Here is a 17,081-nt window from a genome sequence, read left to right on the forward strand (position 1 = left end):
AGAAACCGGCCTTTGATGTTCCAATACTTTTGAGGGACTTTATTTCATTCATTGGAAAAATAACAATAAATCAGTTCAAACAATATGTGTCAATCATCTCCTCTGCCCCTTCATCTCAATCAATAAATCAATCAAATTTTAATATAGAGCCTTCACTAAAACCAGAAGGAACCCAAAGTGCTTTACAACAGAACCGTGAAGCAAAAACAGGAAGACAGTCATAACTGTGGAAGGTGCCATCGTGCTGCATGTTATTAGTCTCCAGACAAAACTTAGTGCAACCTGGAAATGTAAGACTGCCCCAGTCAGAATTAAAAGCCAATCTCAAAAGGTGGGTCTTCAACTTCATTTTAAAAAAGCCGAGATCAGTGGAGGCATGAACGCCAGCTGGCAGATTGTTTCACAGTCTGGAGGCAGCGACAGCAAAGGAACGATCGCCCCACTGTTTGTCTCTCGACCCTAGAACACAGGGCCCCGCCATGCTAATGCATCGATTCTCATACAATCATCAAATATTAAAAACAAACAGCAAGCAACAAAAAAACAAGACATTTCACCACTGCAGTAAGCGGCAGGGTTTTTAGAAGTGGCTCTGGGCTCCTGGAAAGGGACCCAGCTGGTGTTGTATTTTGGTTTTTGGTGTCACCGAGGGCAGACCTGAAAAGGCTGCCGAGGTGGACAGTTTTGTGTTTTTCATTATTAATGACCTGAAAGGACCGTGAGCTGCGTCCAATCATTGCAGCGGACCTTGTGGTTTTCAAGCAAGTCGTCACACTGACACAGGGCCGGTTTTAGCGATGGGCAATGTGGGCGACTGCCCAGGGCGCACTGGCGCCGTGCCCACGAGAAAGTGGTTTTCCAGACTTGCACTCATTTCCATGTCAAGTTAGTGACGTGAGCGCTGGGGCGCCCTCATTTGTCACGCCATAAAGCTTGTGTGTCCGTTCGGGCTGTCCGAAGAGGCGGGGGGGGTTTACATCACGTGACTCCGGACTCCGGTTGGTTTACAGGTGAACCGTGACCGGAAGGCGCTGGCGAAAGGTAATGTTTTGATCATGGATCCAAGTAAAAGACCAAAGAAGCCATCAGGTGCCCAGTTTAGAAAAAGAAGAAAAGAAGAAGAGGAGAAATGGGCAAAAGATAAAGGGATGCATATTTTTCTGAGTGATGTGAATGACATTACAGGCCATTTATTAGCCTTTTGCTAATACGTTGCTGAGCCACAGAAGACGACTGTATGTGGTGTTGAGTTTTTGCTGAACTACCAACTATTGTAATTGAGGCATCGTGTCATGCAACTAATTTCACCCAGAGGCAGCCTGGTACAGTTTGTGTTTCAAATGCAACAAGAAGTGCAAATTCACACCGACATCCTGACTGTGGACTTTTTTATTCCTATACGCTGTACGATAAGATCAATACCTTCTAAAATAAACTGACCTGGCATTTTGTAACATACATGTGATATGGTTTTTTAAATAATTGACAGTGTGTCATGCTTAGCTAATAGGATGTTGACAAATGTTAATAAATAATAATAAATATTCCTGTTACTATTTTGCATTGAAGATTATATCGTTGCCTTTTTTGCTTTGTTCAGATATTATTCAAGCATGCACAATAAATGTACTGTATTTTATTCATTGATCTTGTTTATCCTTTGTTTTTATATTTAAGATTATATTTAATAAAATAATCAAAAAATAATATAATGTATTGCTCTTTATTGTTATTTTGGTGGCAGGGTTTGGCGGTAAGTTTTTGTTGGGGCGGGGCGGTTTGGACAGTTCTCGCCCAGGGCGCAATTGTAGGCAGAACCGCCTCTGCACTGACATGTTGTGATATAACCTCCACTGTTTCTTGGTTTTTCTTTCAGAAAATGTTATTTTTGTGACTACTGTATGATCCATAAAAACATGAATTCAGTCAAGCTTCTTATTCCCGGATGAGATTTCCCAGGTGCAGCAATGAACTGCAATAAGAAAGTCTAGTCCCACGTTTTAAAAGAAAACGGCTTCTCACCTGTGTGAACTTTAACATGGCGCATCAAATAGCTCTTGCGATAGAAACGCTTCCCACATGTTTCACAGGAATATGGCTTCTCACCTGTGTGAGTTTTCAAGTGTTCGGAAAAAACATTTCGTTGAGTGAAACGTTTCCCACAGAGTTCACAAGAATACGGCTTCTCACCAGTGTGAGTTCTCACATGGACCAACACGTTACTCCTTCGACTGAAATGTTCCCCACATATTTCACAAGAATACGGCTTTTCACCAGTGTGAGTTCTCATATGGGCCAACAAATTGCTGGGTCGGGAGAAACATTTCCCACATGTTTTACAAGAATACGGTTTGTCAGGTGGGTGAATTTTCATGTGGATCAACAAAGTACTTTGGAGAATGAAATTTTTACCACATGTTTGACAAGAATATGGCTTCTCACCGGTGTGAGTTTCCATATGGACCAACAAATTACCCTGTAGATTGTAACTTTGACCTGGTTCTTCTTGCTCCTCTCTGATCTGTGGAGGTTCTGGTTCCTCCTTAAACTGTGGAAGTCCTGGTTCTTCCTGTTCCTTGTTGATCTGTGGAGGTTCTGGTTCCTCGTGGTCCACTTTGAACTGTAGAAGTTCTGGTTCTTCTTGCTCCTCTTTGATCTGTGGAGGTTCTGGTTCTCCTTGCTCTCGACAGTAGCTTGATTCCTCTTTAAAGAGCTGATCCTCTCTCCAGTCATGATCCTGTTGGAGCTCTGGAGGGACAAAAAAAGTCCAAGATAAAAGTTGGTGACATTACTTCCACGGTTCCAGCTTTAAAAGAAACGCTGGAACTCAAACAGTCACGTTGATAATGTTCATATTTCGGAAATAGCATTGAATCACTGATATTCTAATTATTCACAAAACTTCTTCGGAAGAATATATGGATCTCATCTCCAGGATCTGCAGCTGCCACCGGGCTCCAGCAGGTTCAGTCAAACAGACACAGGGCTACGGTCAGATATGGGAATATTCTCATAATTGCAATCACAAACCCCATGTCACAGTTTACTATCCAGTCAAAAAAAAAAAAAAAAAAATCAATTCTACGGCATGTGTTGTGATAAGGGTGGGTGGCACAAATGTAGGTGATATAAATTTGGCCCATGGTAGAGATTTTGGTCATGCCGCCCAACCGCGATAGCACATTACGTCCTCTAGGTGGCAGTAATGCAACTTTTAAGATGCCAGTTGCCCGAAGAAGAAGTACACAACAACAGTGACGGCGGCGAGCGGTGAACAGACACAGGAAGAGCTCGTGAAAAGACTGGTGCAACATCTATAACAGCGGTCAGCAACTGGTGGCCCGCTGGCTGAACATTAATATCCGGCCCGCCAGATGATTTTGAGAATCTGAGGCAGCTGCTTCACGGAGGCAGTAACACCGTCCATTCACCTGTCAGCATCCAGCTCCTCCTGAACCGCCTTCATTACCTGTGGAACACCTGAAACCTCTAATTTTCTTACTTGTTTTCCATCTCTGCTCATCATTTAAACCCTCAGTCATAGATGCAACATTTGATGGTTGGAATGAAATGAGGCTGCACAGAGTCAGAGGCTTGTATCTTCAGGGAGGTTTGGCTTCTTTCCTTTCTTCCTTGTTTTGGTTTATATTTCTTATTAAGGTCTATCTGTTTTGTAGTGTTTTTTTTTTCTTTTTCACAATGTTTTTCTGTTTTAATGGAGCTTTGACGTATGAATCAACGTACAAACATGGTTTGGCTTTGTAATAAAGACATTTTGAAATTATTACATAATATCTTGATGTACTGCTTTACCTGCTGAACAGCTGGTAGATGAATGATTAAGTTTTTAGGATCAACTTTCTCTGTGATAGATTCCCTTATCGTCTCTTATCTCAGCTCAACCTTCTGTTAACTGTTTACCATGACACCTGGTATGAGGTGATGAGGCTCAGGTCCTCCACAAAGCTGTGTGGTACATTTAATCATGAAAGGCACATTAAGGAGTTTGCACCTTTCATGCGAAACAGCGGCCCCTGCAGGCCTTGGGCGTAACTGCAGCTTAGTGAAACGCTTGTGTCTGTGGCTTGTGTCCATGTATGTGCACGGAAGAGGGGAACTCCTTCCTCGCTCTTTTAGTAGCGCTGGAGTAAGATTTAAGTTTCTTTTACCTGGTGGGTCTGTGCTGGAGCTGTGGCAGTGCTAGAAGCTGGTTTTTTCTTACTTTCTGGAAGATCCATCCTCAATACTGCTCAGTTGTTGCTCGCTAAGCATTTGACGGAGTAATGGCGGACAAACCAAAAGCTAAACAAGTCAGGCCAGCGGGAGCGCGCATTACGTCACATCCTCTCAAATTCTCCCTAAGAAATACAAATTGCCAATAGCGCTGTTAGCGCTAGAGATGGGTCCCCGGACGCTCCCCGCAGCTGCCCACTGCTCCTTACGGAATGCTTCAGCGGCATCGAAGGATGGGTTAAATCAGAGGAAGAATTTTGTTGTACATTCACTGTATAATGACAAATAAAGTACCTTACCTTACTTGCAATGAATACATCAGGGCACATTCTACACATCATTGAATATTTGTAACATATTTAAGGTGGAAAATAAGTATTTTCAAAGTTGAAAAATTCCTTAATGCACCTTTAAGGACCATGTGGACTGGGACTGTGTCAGGATATTTTCCAGCAGACAGACCATCCCTCCAATGTGATCCAGAATGAGGTTATTATGTTGATATGCAGAATATCTTTGGATTTCAAGGTCTTGGGGATCGTCTCAAGAACACCAACAGGTATTGACTTCAAGTCGGCCTTCAACGCACACACACACACACGCACGCACGCGCAAGTGTATATGTATGCATATGAATATGCATGTGCATAGGATGGAGATCTCCCATGAGCCAGATTCATGTGTTCATTCAGACCTCTCCATACCTGTTCTGTGTAACTTGACTTGAGGTTGAAGGGTGATTTCCAGCAGTCTGTTCTGACGGGCAATATCCTTCTCGTACTGGACAATAGTTTGCTCAAACATGGTGAAGATTTCCACAGCAGCAGCAGTCAGTCTCTGGGTGGTCAAGTCTCTCACAGAGTCCAGGGAATCGTCTCTTTCACCATCAGTAACAGTCACCTCAATGACATCCTCCTCCTGCTTAATGTGTGGAGCTTCATGTTCCTCCTGCTCCTGAATGGAGCTCGTCTTCTGCTTACCGATGTGTTGCTGTGGACTCTCTGGAGGGAAACAAGACAAATTTGCTGATGTGATGGATGTGAGTAGTTTATAGTGACAGATGGATGAGACAGGACAGGATACATTTCAAATAAGACAACAAGAAAAAAGACCTGCTGCAGATTATTACGAACAAATCCAAAATTATTGGTGTTCCCCTTCCATCAAAAAAAAAGAAGGGGCAATCCCCTTTTGTTTTGGAAGGGGGTATACCAGAATAATCTCAAAGTTTAAAATATCCTTCTTTACATTATACCTCCCCCACCCGGGGATCTGAACAAAAAATACAATTATTTATTAAAAGAATCTTTATGGCAGCTGCTGAGATGCTGGCTCCAACACCATGGCCAGTCTGTGGACACCTTAATAAATATTGTGAACCTGTTTCATCACGTGGAGCATATCATATATGAGGATACAAAAAGCCTCTTCTCGCTCAGTCATCTCCAAAACGTGACCAGTGTGACACACAGCCATCACCGGACTGTGGGAGGATGTAGACAAACAGATGAGGATGGATGTACTTACTATGAGACAAAAGGACACCAAGGAGTGTACACACATGCATATTTGTGTAAGAAATATGTATGATGTTTCTACACGTATTCTCGTAAGAGATGTCACAAAGGCAGCAAACAAACAGGAGTGATAAAAACCTAAATCTGTTCCGTGGAATTTCACTTGAGGTGTAAAGATGATTTCCAGCAGTCTGTTCTGTCGGTCGAGCTCCTCTTGGTACTGGACGATAGTCCGTTCAAACATGGTGAAGAATTCTCCAGCAGCAGCAGTTAGTCGCTCGTTCATAAATTTACTCAAAGCCTGAACTGAAGCCATCGCTGCTGTTAATGTTCCCTCTGAGACACAACAACGCTGTCGCCGGTCGCCGCTGTCGGCTCGGGGTCCGGCGCCTACTGATGACGTCACACTGCAGCGAGCCGACTGTCTTCCTCTTCAAAATATTCCCGGCAGGTTGTACGCTACATTAGCGTGATGCTGCCCCCTCCCGTTCACATCTCAGAGAGAGAGACAGAACAATTAAAGTCCGACGTTCAAAGCAGAGGTTAAAAGCTATGTTCACCCAGGAGAGTTTTCTTCAGGGGTTTTTTTTTGTCCTGTTCACTTCTATTTTAAAATGTTGGGGTGATTCTCCAAAGCTGTGTAACCCATACCAGGAAAGCAACACCCTAAACTCTTGTCTCAGATTCATCTCTTGATCTTAAACCCAAATGTCTTTAGATGAACAACAGAAACAAAGAAATTGGCCTCGTTGAGCCAAAAAGGTTCTTGTTGACGGACCTTGTAGTTTATTTCGTTCATTGTTATATATATACTGTATATATAAAAAAAACAATTTCAAACAATACAGAGCAAACTTTTTAGCAGCTTGAATGAAAGGGAGCAGAAACAAGAATAAATTTATCTGCTCCGCAACTTTTTCTCATACAGTCATATTCCTCAAACAACAACAAAACAACCATACATTTCATTGAACATCACAAACAAAAAACAGACAACAAAACAAATAACTAAAGTCTGAGTGATCTTCACTGTCACGCTCACTCTGAAGAGTTTTATTTCATATCACAGTTATTTGATCATTTTTTGTACATTCTTTTGAATAATCATATAGATTGGTCCATAACTGGATCCATTCTGCTGAAATGCAGCGTTGTCTCATTTTCTGTTTAAATATTAGTTTTGTGAAAATCTGTGTTCCTCTTGAGTTATGTAGATGGGTAGCCTTTTTATGAACTATAGCCCAATAAACTACGAATTTCAATAATTTTAACTGGGTGAATAATGAGTTTGGTGGATCTCTGTACTTTTTTGACTGTGACTTTATGTAGTAGAACACTACTGGATGTTAATCTTATTGGGATTTCCCCAAACTTCAGCACAGCGGGTCAAGTTTGGATCAATCACAGCTGTACAAACTGTATCGTGTTTCATCATTTACCTTATATAATGCTGCAACTGTTTTTTCATATGTTTAATTTTGTGTAATTTCCAGTCCAAATTTGCATCCATTATGACATCAAAAATTATTTTTCCTCACTCCATTCATTTCAGTACCGTTAGTATTGACAGAACAATCAGTGTCTGTCCCTCTGTTATTAAATATCATGACTGTGAGTTCATATAATGACAACTTATCTCCATCAGTCCATTTTGTTTTCAGTTCATCTATGTTCACGTCCAACACTATTGCTGAATTATCCACAAAATAAAATAGAGGCACTCGTCTGCAAAGTGAATACATTTGAGCAGTTTTGATACAAAACTAAAGTCATTACTATGTCAATTAAAACGTTTGGGTCCAAGGACCGACCCCTGAGGTACGCCACATTTGATCAGATATTGCTCAGATACTGCATTCTGTCCTCTAACAGGAAATCTGCTGATATTCCACCCATCTGATGCCATGTTTGCTCAGTTTGTTCAGCTGTACAGTGTGGTCTATAGTATCAAAGGCATTTTTATGGTCAACGAAGAGCATCACAAAATAATGTTTTTTGACTAATGCAGCGGATATTTCTTGGATTAAATCCATTCAGGCCATTGACATGGGAGTGGTAGGTTCTGAAACTGTACTGAGAGCTGTTTAAAATGCATCTGTTACTGAATTTGTCCATTCTACTAGGATTTGACAGTTGGGGAAGCAAGTATGCTGGTCTGTTTGAAAACACGTTTATCTCCATCTTTTCCAGCAGAATAACTTTGGCTCTTCTCGTGTTGTTAGCAAATCTTCCTGTTGTAACTGATAAGTTGCATAAATATATAAACAGTTCACTAATTATTGTTTTTATATTTTTTCTAAGTATTATATCTATAAGGTCAGTGGATGTTTTATTTGCACAATCTTTAACAATATTCTTTTTTTATTCTTTCTCTACATCCTGAAGTTCACAGTTTTTCTTTTTTTTTTTTTTTTTTACAGAGTAACTATTTTGTCTATGACTGTGTCTTTGGTTTTATAGACATCTTCCTGTTTAGCGGGGCCGTTCTGACGTGAACTCCTGACTCGAGCGTGAATCTATGTGATCTTCTGTTCAGTTTCCGCACCCAGAGCCTCAGCTGACCGCAGTTCCACCAGGAGGCAGTGTGAGCGACAGTCTTGTGGAAATTCTGCACCGGACCCAATGGCCCTCATTTATCAAACGATCTTTTAAACGGGTGTATATCTGAGCGGTGAGCTCACCGTACAACGGGGCCACAGAAACTTCTGTACCTCGCTGATCTCAGCGTTTGAGTGATCGGGTGTTGATAAATGCGGCGGCTAAATTTGATCATCATTAACAATGTTACGCTCTGAAATACTCTTCAATACTCCTGAAATAATCTTCCTTTAGTTCATATGTTATTTTCTAGGTTGCTGGCATCACATCACTGATTAAATAATTTGCTAAACTTCAGAGTTTATTTACATTTCAGTAGCGGTTCTTCAGGTCCTGTCTCCTCCGTCCAGACCCAGTGGAGGCTCTGCTGGTTGCCGCATCCTCTTGTGGCACAGTCGCATCAAAAGTAACTCTATCGGCCAGCGCAATATTGGGTAAAACTACCTAAATAAGGTCACACACATTTTCGGGGATGAACAGGAACAGCAGCGTTTCCCCCGCTGGATCAGAGCGTCTGAAGCTGCTCCTCAGCAGCAGCGCCTGTGCGTCTTTGCGCACTGTTAAAACTGCCTCCTCTCCGTGGCAGGATGGTCCAGCGGACTTATTGAAAGTTAAAAATCCTTTATTCATCCCACAAGGAAGAATTTTATTAGATATTCCGTAAGGACATCATTTTATTTTTTATTTATTTATTTTTAATCTGTCCTGAATGTGTGCTGCTCCTGCTTTATGGCGTGTTTGAGATGTGCTTTATAATTATTTTCACGCGCCGCCAGGTTTTTCTGTGCTGCACCGCAAGTCTGCACTGACTGAAACTTACGTACACGATGTCAGAGCTGTCGTGAGATTTCATCTTTCCGAAGGATCATGAACACATTGATAAATAACCAACCCGTCTTTCATATGGACGTACGACGGGCGTACGCCCATATACCGCCGTACGACCGTTTGATAAATGAGGGCCAATGTGAGCCCGGCGTTAAAGGCCGCCACTCGAGGCAGAGTGACGGAGATTATGGCCGTGTCCTGCCTGCCGTCCACTGGCAGGCAGGACACGGCAGATGTTGGGGGGGACTGTAGGTTTTTCTTGCATTCGCTGGAGCTCGCCTGAAAAGGGACTCCAGCCGTATTTTTATTTTGGTTTTGGGGCCTTCAAAGCCAAATCAATCAATCCATATAAAGAGTCATTAAAAACAGTAACATTAAAATCTGAGACGGGCCACGTTCCACGCCCTGAATGATTTCCTCAGGGAGAGCAAGTTAAATTCCAACTCATTCAGAGTTAAAAAAACAAACATTGGATAATGTGGCTAGAGATTTTAGCCTGAAGTTTTACCTCCTGAATGAGATTTCCCAGGGTGCAGCAATAAACTATAACAAAATCGAATCTCATTTTTCACAAGAAAATGGCTTCTCATCAGAGAGTTCTCAAGTGGCCCAACATGTGAGTGCTTTGATGCCCAGGAGTACAGCTTCTATCCTGTGTGAATTCTCCTCACATGGCGCAACAGATTACTATTCGCACTGAAACTTTTTCCACATGTCTCACAAGAATACAGCTTCTCACCTGTGTGAGTTCTCAGGTGGCGCAACAAATGACCCTGTCGACAGAAACGTTTCTTACATGTTTCACAACGGAATGGCTTCTCATCTGTGTGAAGTCTCACGTGGAAGAGAAAACTGCTGCGGTGAATGAAACGTTTCCCACATGTCTCACAAGAATAGGGCTTCTCACCTGTGTGAGTTCTCACATGAGCCAACAAATGACTCTTTCGATAGAAACAGTTTCCACATGTCTCACAAGAAAAGGGCTTCTCACCTGTGTGCGTTTTCATATGATCCAATAAATGACACTTTCGATAGAAACAGTTTCCACATATTTCACAAGAATACGGCTTCTCACCTGTGTGAATTCTCAAGTGGTACAACAAAGAACTCTTTTGACGGAAACTTTTCGCACATGTTTCACAAGAATACGGTTTCTCACCTGTGTGAGTTCTTATATGATAGAAAATACTACTGCGGTGCTTGAAGCATTTCCCACATGTTTTACAAGAATATTGCTTCTCACCTGTGTGAGTTTTTACATGAACCGACAAACTACTCTGTCGGTTGGAACTTTGATCTGGTTCTTCTTGTTCCTCTTTGGTCTGTGGAGGTTCTGGTTCCTCATGGTCCTCTTTAAACAGTAGAAGTTCTGGTTCTTCCTGCTCCTCTTTGATCTGTGGAGGTTCTGGTTCTTCTTGCTTTAGGCAGTAGTTTGATTCCTGCTTAAAGACCTGATCCTCTCTCCAGTCATGATCCTGTTGAAGTTCTGGAGGGACAAAAAGTACAAGACAAAAGTTAGTCACATTACATTCATGGTCCCAACTTTGAAACAAACACTGGAACTCAAGTGCTGACACTGATCATTTTCATTCAGATTTCAAAAACAGTATTAAATCATGACATAATAGCTTGATGTGCTGCTTTTGCTGCTGAGCAGCTGGTAGATGAATGATTAAGTTTTTAGGATCAACTTTTTCTCTGTGATAGATTCACTTATCTTCTCTCATATCAGCTCAACCTTCTGTTAACTGTTTACCATGATACCTGGTATGAGGTGATGAGGCTCAGGTCCTCCACAAGGCTGTATGGTACATTTAATAATTAAAGATCATGTGGACTGGAACTGTGTCAAGATATTTTTCCAGCAAACAGACCATCTCTCCAACATGATCCAGAATGAGATTTTTATGCTGGTTTAAATTCAGACTATCTGAGGATTTTAAGTTCTTGAGGATTTGTAAAAGATCGCTACTCAATTTTTTTTTAACGTCAGGCATTATTTAACATTTTGTACGGCTTCCCTCAACCCGGCAGCACAGGGAGTGAAGTGATTCTTTCACTTGATAACTGGCCGCCACAAGCCAGTTATCCCTGTGCTGCGCAGCCTGAGCGTCTGACGTCACTCCGGCGAGTGTTTTCCGTGTTGGTGAAGCTTGCTGAAGCCTGCGAGCGACTGAAGTGCTTGCTGTCTCTCTCTTGCTATTACTGTTAATTCATGAAGCAATCAAAAATCGGGGTTATTTACGCCCCCGGGGTTACTTTCGCCCCCGATTGACCAAGCGATCTCTCGTGAATTACATTTCTTCTCCGCCGTTAGCGCCACCGGCGTGCTAACTAGCTTAGCGTGCTAACTAGCTTGGTCCGCCGGGACCGCTATGGCGTCCTCCCCTCTGTCTTCTTTTCTTTCCTGCTCAGTGTGCTGTATGTTGAGTCAGAACCCTGCCTCCCTTGACGATAGGGGTATTTGCGTAAAGTGCAGTGTATTGACAGCGCTGGAGGCCAGGGTAACCGAGTCAGAGGAGCGGCTGCGCAGATGTGAGGGGCAGGGCAGCGCTAGCTACAGCGAGGTAGCAGCAGAGCTCGCAGCCCGTTCCCGCAGTGAGAGGAGTGTTAGCAAGCCTAGCCCCGCAGCATGTCCCGAGCAGCCGGGACAAGACCAGGACCAGTTTGTGACAGTCCGGAGGAAGGCTAGTGCTAAGCACCGCCACGTAGCACTCCAAGAACCGCTTCACGTCTGCAATAGGTTCTCTCTCCTCAGCGACGACACGCCGGCTGAACTGGACACGCTGGTGATTGGCAGCTCTATAGTTAGAGACGTGAAGCTGCCAGCGGTGAAGGTTAGGTGTTACCCGGGGGCCAGAGTGGGGGACATCGAGGGGAACCTTAGGCTTTTAAAACAGGAAGGTAGGAGATTCCGTCGAGTCGTGATTCACGCAGGCGGTAATGATGCCCAGCGGAGACAATCAGAGGTGCTCAAATTACAAGTAGCCTCGGTGTGTGAATTGGCTAAGTCGATGTCTGATGCCGTAATATTCTCTGGTCCCCTGCCCAATTTGGTCAATGATGAAATGTATAGCCGACTTTCATCATTCAATCGCTGGTTGTCTAGATGGAGTGAGGAAAACGGAGTTATTTTTCTAAACAACTGGCGCACCTTCTGGGGAAAGCCTGGGCTCATCCGCAGGGACGGCATCCACCCAACTTTGGATGGTGCAGCCCTTTTAGCTCACAATATGGCTGATCGGCTTCGTACTCTAAATTGACAATCCAGCTATGAGCCCCGGGCGCAGAGCAGTCGTGTAGAACGCTCCTCTGTTGATCTTGTTGATCCCGTCACTAATCCTGCTCCCGGATTTTTACAAGTCAAGCATGGAGGTTTACCTAGGCTAACAGAGACTGTGTCTGTCCAAAGTGCTCAAAGCATTAAAAAAAAGTCAATGGGTAAAAAGCTTAACACCTGTACAAGACAGAATAACTTTTCCAGTAGGATATACATAAAATGTGGTCTACTAAACATTAGAGCAATCTCCACTAAATCTCTGTTAGTTAATGACCTTATCGGTGACAATAACATTGATCTCCTTGCTCTAACAGAAACTTGGCTCCAGCAAGATGATTATGTGAGGCTCAATGAATGTACCCCTCCAACCTATGTTAATTTCCAAACAGCTAGATCAACAGGTCGAGGTGGAGGTGTGGCAGTGATTTCCCACTCCAGTCTTCTTCTTAAACCCAAAACTAATGTTAAATTCAACTCTTTTGAAAGCTTAATATTAACGCTTACTTGTCCAAATTGGAAGAACCAAAAAGCTGTGCTATTAATTATTGTGTATCGACCTCCTGGTCCTTACTCTGACTTTTTAACTGAGTTCTCAGAGTTTTTAAGCAATATAGTATTGACTCATAACAAGATCCTTATAATAGGTGACTTTAACATCCATGTGGATGATTCTGGTGACAGTTTGAGTAATGTGTTTATTGCAGTATTAGATAGTATCGGTTTCACTCAAAATGTTGATCAATCCACTCATAGTCACAAGCACACCCTGGATCTGGTTTTAACATATGGGATAGAGGTCAGTGACCTAAATGTTCTCCCTCAGAACCCTATACTCTCAAGACCATTTTTTAATTACTTTTCAGGTTTTGATTGAAGACTACTGTTCTCAAAAAGATAAAATTCAGCTGATACGGACATTATCTGAAAAATCTGTGGCTCGGTACAAAGAATTGATCCAGCCTGCATTTGCTGCATTATCTTGTGAACTCACAGAAATGAGCTTATTGACCAGTGGTGATAATAGTGATCAGTTTGTTGACAGTGCTATGCACTCACTAAAATCTGCCCTTGACGTAGTGGCTCCGTTGCAGCTGAAAACCCATCGACCCAGGCGCGTTGCTCCATGGTTTAATTCTGAAACCCGTGTTCTCAAACAAAAAACTCGGCAATTAGAAAGACTGTGGCGTAAATCTAAATCAGAACAATCTCTGAAGGCCTGGAAATGTAGCTTGCTAAGTAATAAACAAATTCTTTTTAAAGCCAAGACATTATATTACTCTCGTTTAATAGAAATAAACAAAAATAACCCTCGGTTTCTATTCAACACTGTAGCCAGACTGACAAACAGTCATAATGTAGTGGAACCAGTAATCCCAGAATCTTTAAACTGCCATGACTTTCTTAAATTCTTTAATGATACAATCATAACCATTAGAGGTAAAATCAGTGAAGCGCTTTCCTCAGATCAAGCTCAGGGAATCCAGCCACTGCCTCCACCTGAAATACCTGAAATACTAGATAGTTTCTCATCAGTAAATGGGGCTGAGATTACTTCGATTGTAATGTCTTCTAAAACCTCGACCTGTCTCCTAGATCCAATTCCAACTAAGCTTTTCAAAGATATTCTTCCAGTTATCTTAAATACGATCATAACTATAATAAACACGTCTCTAGAAATTGGCTATGTGCCACAGTCATTTAAATTCGCAGTAATCAAACCACTGCTGAAAAAACCTAATCTCGATCCTGATATTCTAGCTAACTACAGACCGATATCAAATCTGCCTTTTATTTCAAAAGTCCTGGAAAAAGTTGTGGTTAAGGGCCAATCCCAATTCTACCCCTTACCCCTACCCCTTACCCCTACCCCTATGATATGCGCGTTCACGAGGCTTAAGGGCTATCCCAATTCTCCTTTTTGAATAGGGGTAGGGGTAAGGGGAAGGGCTATTTCACCCCTTTCAGCGAAGTCTGCATCGATGCTCCCTATTCTCTATAGGGGTAGGCGGAGTTTCACATTGGCCAGAAAAAAACAACATGGCGCCCACCACGGAGTCACACAACTGTAAGATTGCTTTCTGTATACTATTTAAAAAGCTATAAAAAGTGTATTTGCTTCACTGAATTTATAGATAAACTAGCGTGGCAGTGTCCCAGTCATGGATTAACGTTTTAGCGCTGCGCAGCACCGTTTCCAATCGTGAATTTGTAACTTATGAAGAGCACTAATCACTGAATTAACGTCATCCTTTATCATGTTTTTAACGTAATATGTTAGACACAGGGACCCCCGATGAAACCCGACTGCTGATTCAGTTTAGAGCCGGGTTCCTCGTGGACCGCGGCACACCTCGCTGCTGCCCCAGGGCAAATGTATGGAAAAAAAAAAGAAAAAAAATCTTTCTTTAAACGCTCCATGTTCCGTGTGAGCACCGTTCTGCACCGCGCCGCTCTATGGGCCACCCATACCGCTCTGCGCGTGTCCAGCGCACTCCGTCGCACCGCACTGCTCGGCAGTCCTCGGTATCGCCCCCCCCCCCCCCCCCCCCCCCCTCCCACAGGGCGCTGAAGTCCGGACCCATGCTTGTATATAAAAAGCAAATGTGGACCTTCAAGATTTGTATTTCAGGACCCCTGGTTTAGAGGTTAAAAAGGAAGAAAAGTTTTTGAAATCAAAATACAGCGCCAAAACACATTGGGAGTAAATTATATTATTCGTCTAAGCTATAATATGTCAGTAATAAAACGTGTTTATATAAATATATCTGTATTACTTTAGGAAATTCATAAAAGAAAATGGCTTGGAAGGGGAAGTTACAGCCCAGCAAGCTTCAAAAAAGTGGGAGAACCTCAAAAAGAAATATAAGGTAAATAATAATACCATTTTTAAAAAAATAAAAGTAATTTCTAATGTAATTTCTATCATTTCTAATATCCATAATTTTTTGTTGTTATAGGAGTGTGGCGGGGCTTAAAGGGCCAAGGGGTATCCCAATTCATAGTGCTGCAAAGATAGCCCTAGCCCTCAGCCCTATTCTAAAAGGGGTAGGAGAGTGATAGGGGTAGGGCTAAGGGCTAAGGGGTAGGGGTAAGGGGTAGAATTGGGATTGGCCCTAAACAGCTTTACCGCCACCTACAGGACACTAGTTTATTTGAGAAATTTCAGTCAGGATATAGAGCTTATCACAGCACTGAGACTGCGTTAGTTAAAGTCACTAATGACTTGCTATTGGCGGCTGACGCAGGTCTAGTCTCAATCCTGGTTCTCCTAGACCTCAGTGCAGCTTTTGATACAATCGACCACAATATTCTCCTGCAGAGGTTAGAATGTGAGGTTGGCATCAGAGGAAAAGCCCTCTGCTGGTTCAAATCCTATTTATCTAATAGGTACCAATTTGTTCATGTTAACCAACAGTCCTCACCGTGCTCCCAGGTCAGTTATGGGGTTCCTCAAGGGTCCGTGCTCGGGCCAATTTTATTTCTGTTATATATGCTTCCTTTAGGGAACATAATTAGAAGTCACGATATCAATTTTCATTGCTATGCAGATGACACACAACTGTATTTATCTATGAAACCTGATCAAACTAATCAAATAGACAGACTCAGTGACTGTATCAGAGAAATTAAAACCTGGATGACTACGAACTATCTCCGTCTGAATCCTAGCAAAACAGAGGTCATTATACTAGGCCCCCATAAACTGAGAGTGTGTCTATCCAAACAGATTATCACCTTAGATAACGTCAGTGTATCCTCCTCCTCTACTGTGAGGAACCTCGGGGTCTTATTTGATCAGGATATCTCATTTAAAGCACACATCAACCTGGCTTGCAAAACAGCATATTTCCACTTGCGCAACATAGCTAAAATAAGAAACATTCTACCTAGAAGTGATGCAGAAAAACTCATCCATGCACTTGTTTCTACTAGATTGGACTACTGTAACTCCCTTCTCGCAGCCTGCCCAAAAAGTGTATTAAAAAACTTTCAGTTGGTTCAAAATGCGGCCGCCAGATTATTAACTGGAACTAGAAGACGTGAACACATTACTCCCGTTCTAAAATCTCTTCACTGGCTTCCAGTCGAGTTTAGAGTTAGATTTAAAATCCTCCTCACTTACAAAATCCAAAATGGGATGGCTCCAACCTATCTCCAAGATGCTTTAACGCCTTATCAACCAATCAGAGCACTTCGCTCTCAAAATGCAGGGTTACTGGTGACTCCTAGAGTCTCTAAATGGACACTAGGTGGAAGAGCCTTTAGCTATCAGGCACCATTTTTATGGAACCAGCTTCCAAGTGGTGTCAAAGAGGCAGACACAGTCTCCACATTTAAGGTTAGGCTCAAGACGTTTCTCTTCGATGCAGCCTATCAGGTCAGCAAGGGATTCTAAACTAAACTAAACTAAACTAAACTAAACTAAACTAAACTAAACCAAACCAAACTAAAGTAAACCAAACCAAACTACAGTAAACCAAACTAAACTAAACCAAACCAAACCAAACCAAACTAAACTAAACTAAATTACACTAAACTAAATTACACTAAACTAAATTAAACTAAACTAAATTAAACTAAACTAAACTATACTAACTAAATACTAGTTTAAATACTAAACTATC

At 42.3% G+C, this 17,081-nt stretch overlaps 1 protein-coding gene across 1 annotated transcript in view; it reads right to left on the minus strand.

Moving 5' to 3' along the window:
• Window positions 1-81: 81 nt before the first annotated feature.
• The window catches only part of LOC115396953 (histone-lysine N-methyltransferase PRDM9-like), a 35,883-nt gene continuing 18,883 nt past the window's right edge, over window positions 82-17,081 (minus strand). Inside the window, exons 3-4 of the mRNA XM_030103057.1 lie at window positions 4,938-5,234; window positions 82-2,748 (exon numbers count right to left, since the gene is read on the minus strand). Coding sequence (XP_029958917.1) covers window positions 1,988-2,748; window positions 4,938-5,234 — 1,058 coding nt within the window. The 3' untranslated portion in view covers window positions 82-1,987. The remainder of the gene's footprint in view (window positions 2,749-4,937; window positions 5,235-17,081) is intronic.

This window comes from Salarias fasciatus, chromosome 2 (assembly GCF_902148845.1).
Source record: "Salarias fasciatus chromosome 2, fSalaFa1.1, whole genome shotgun sequence".
NCBI lineage: Eukaryota > Metazoa > Chordata > Actinopteri > Blenniiformes > Blenniidae > Salarias > Salarias fasciatus.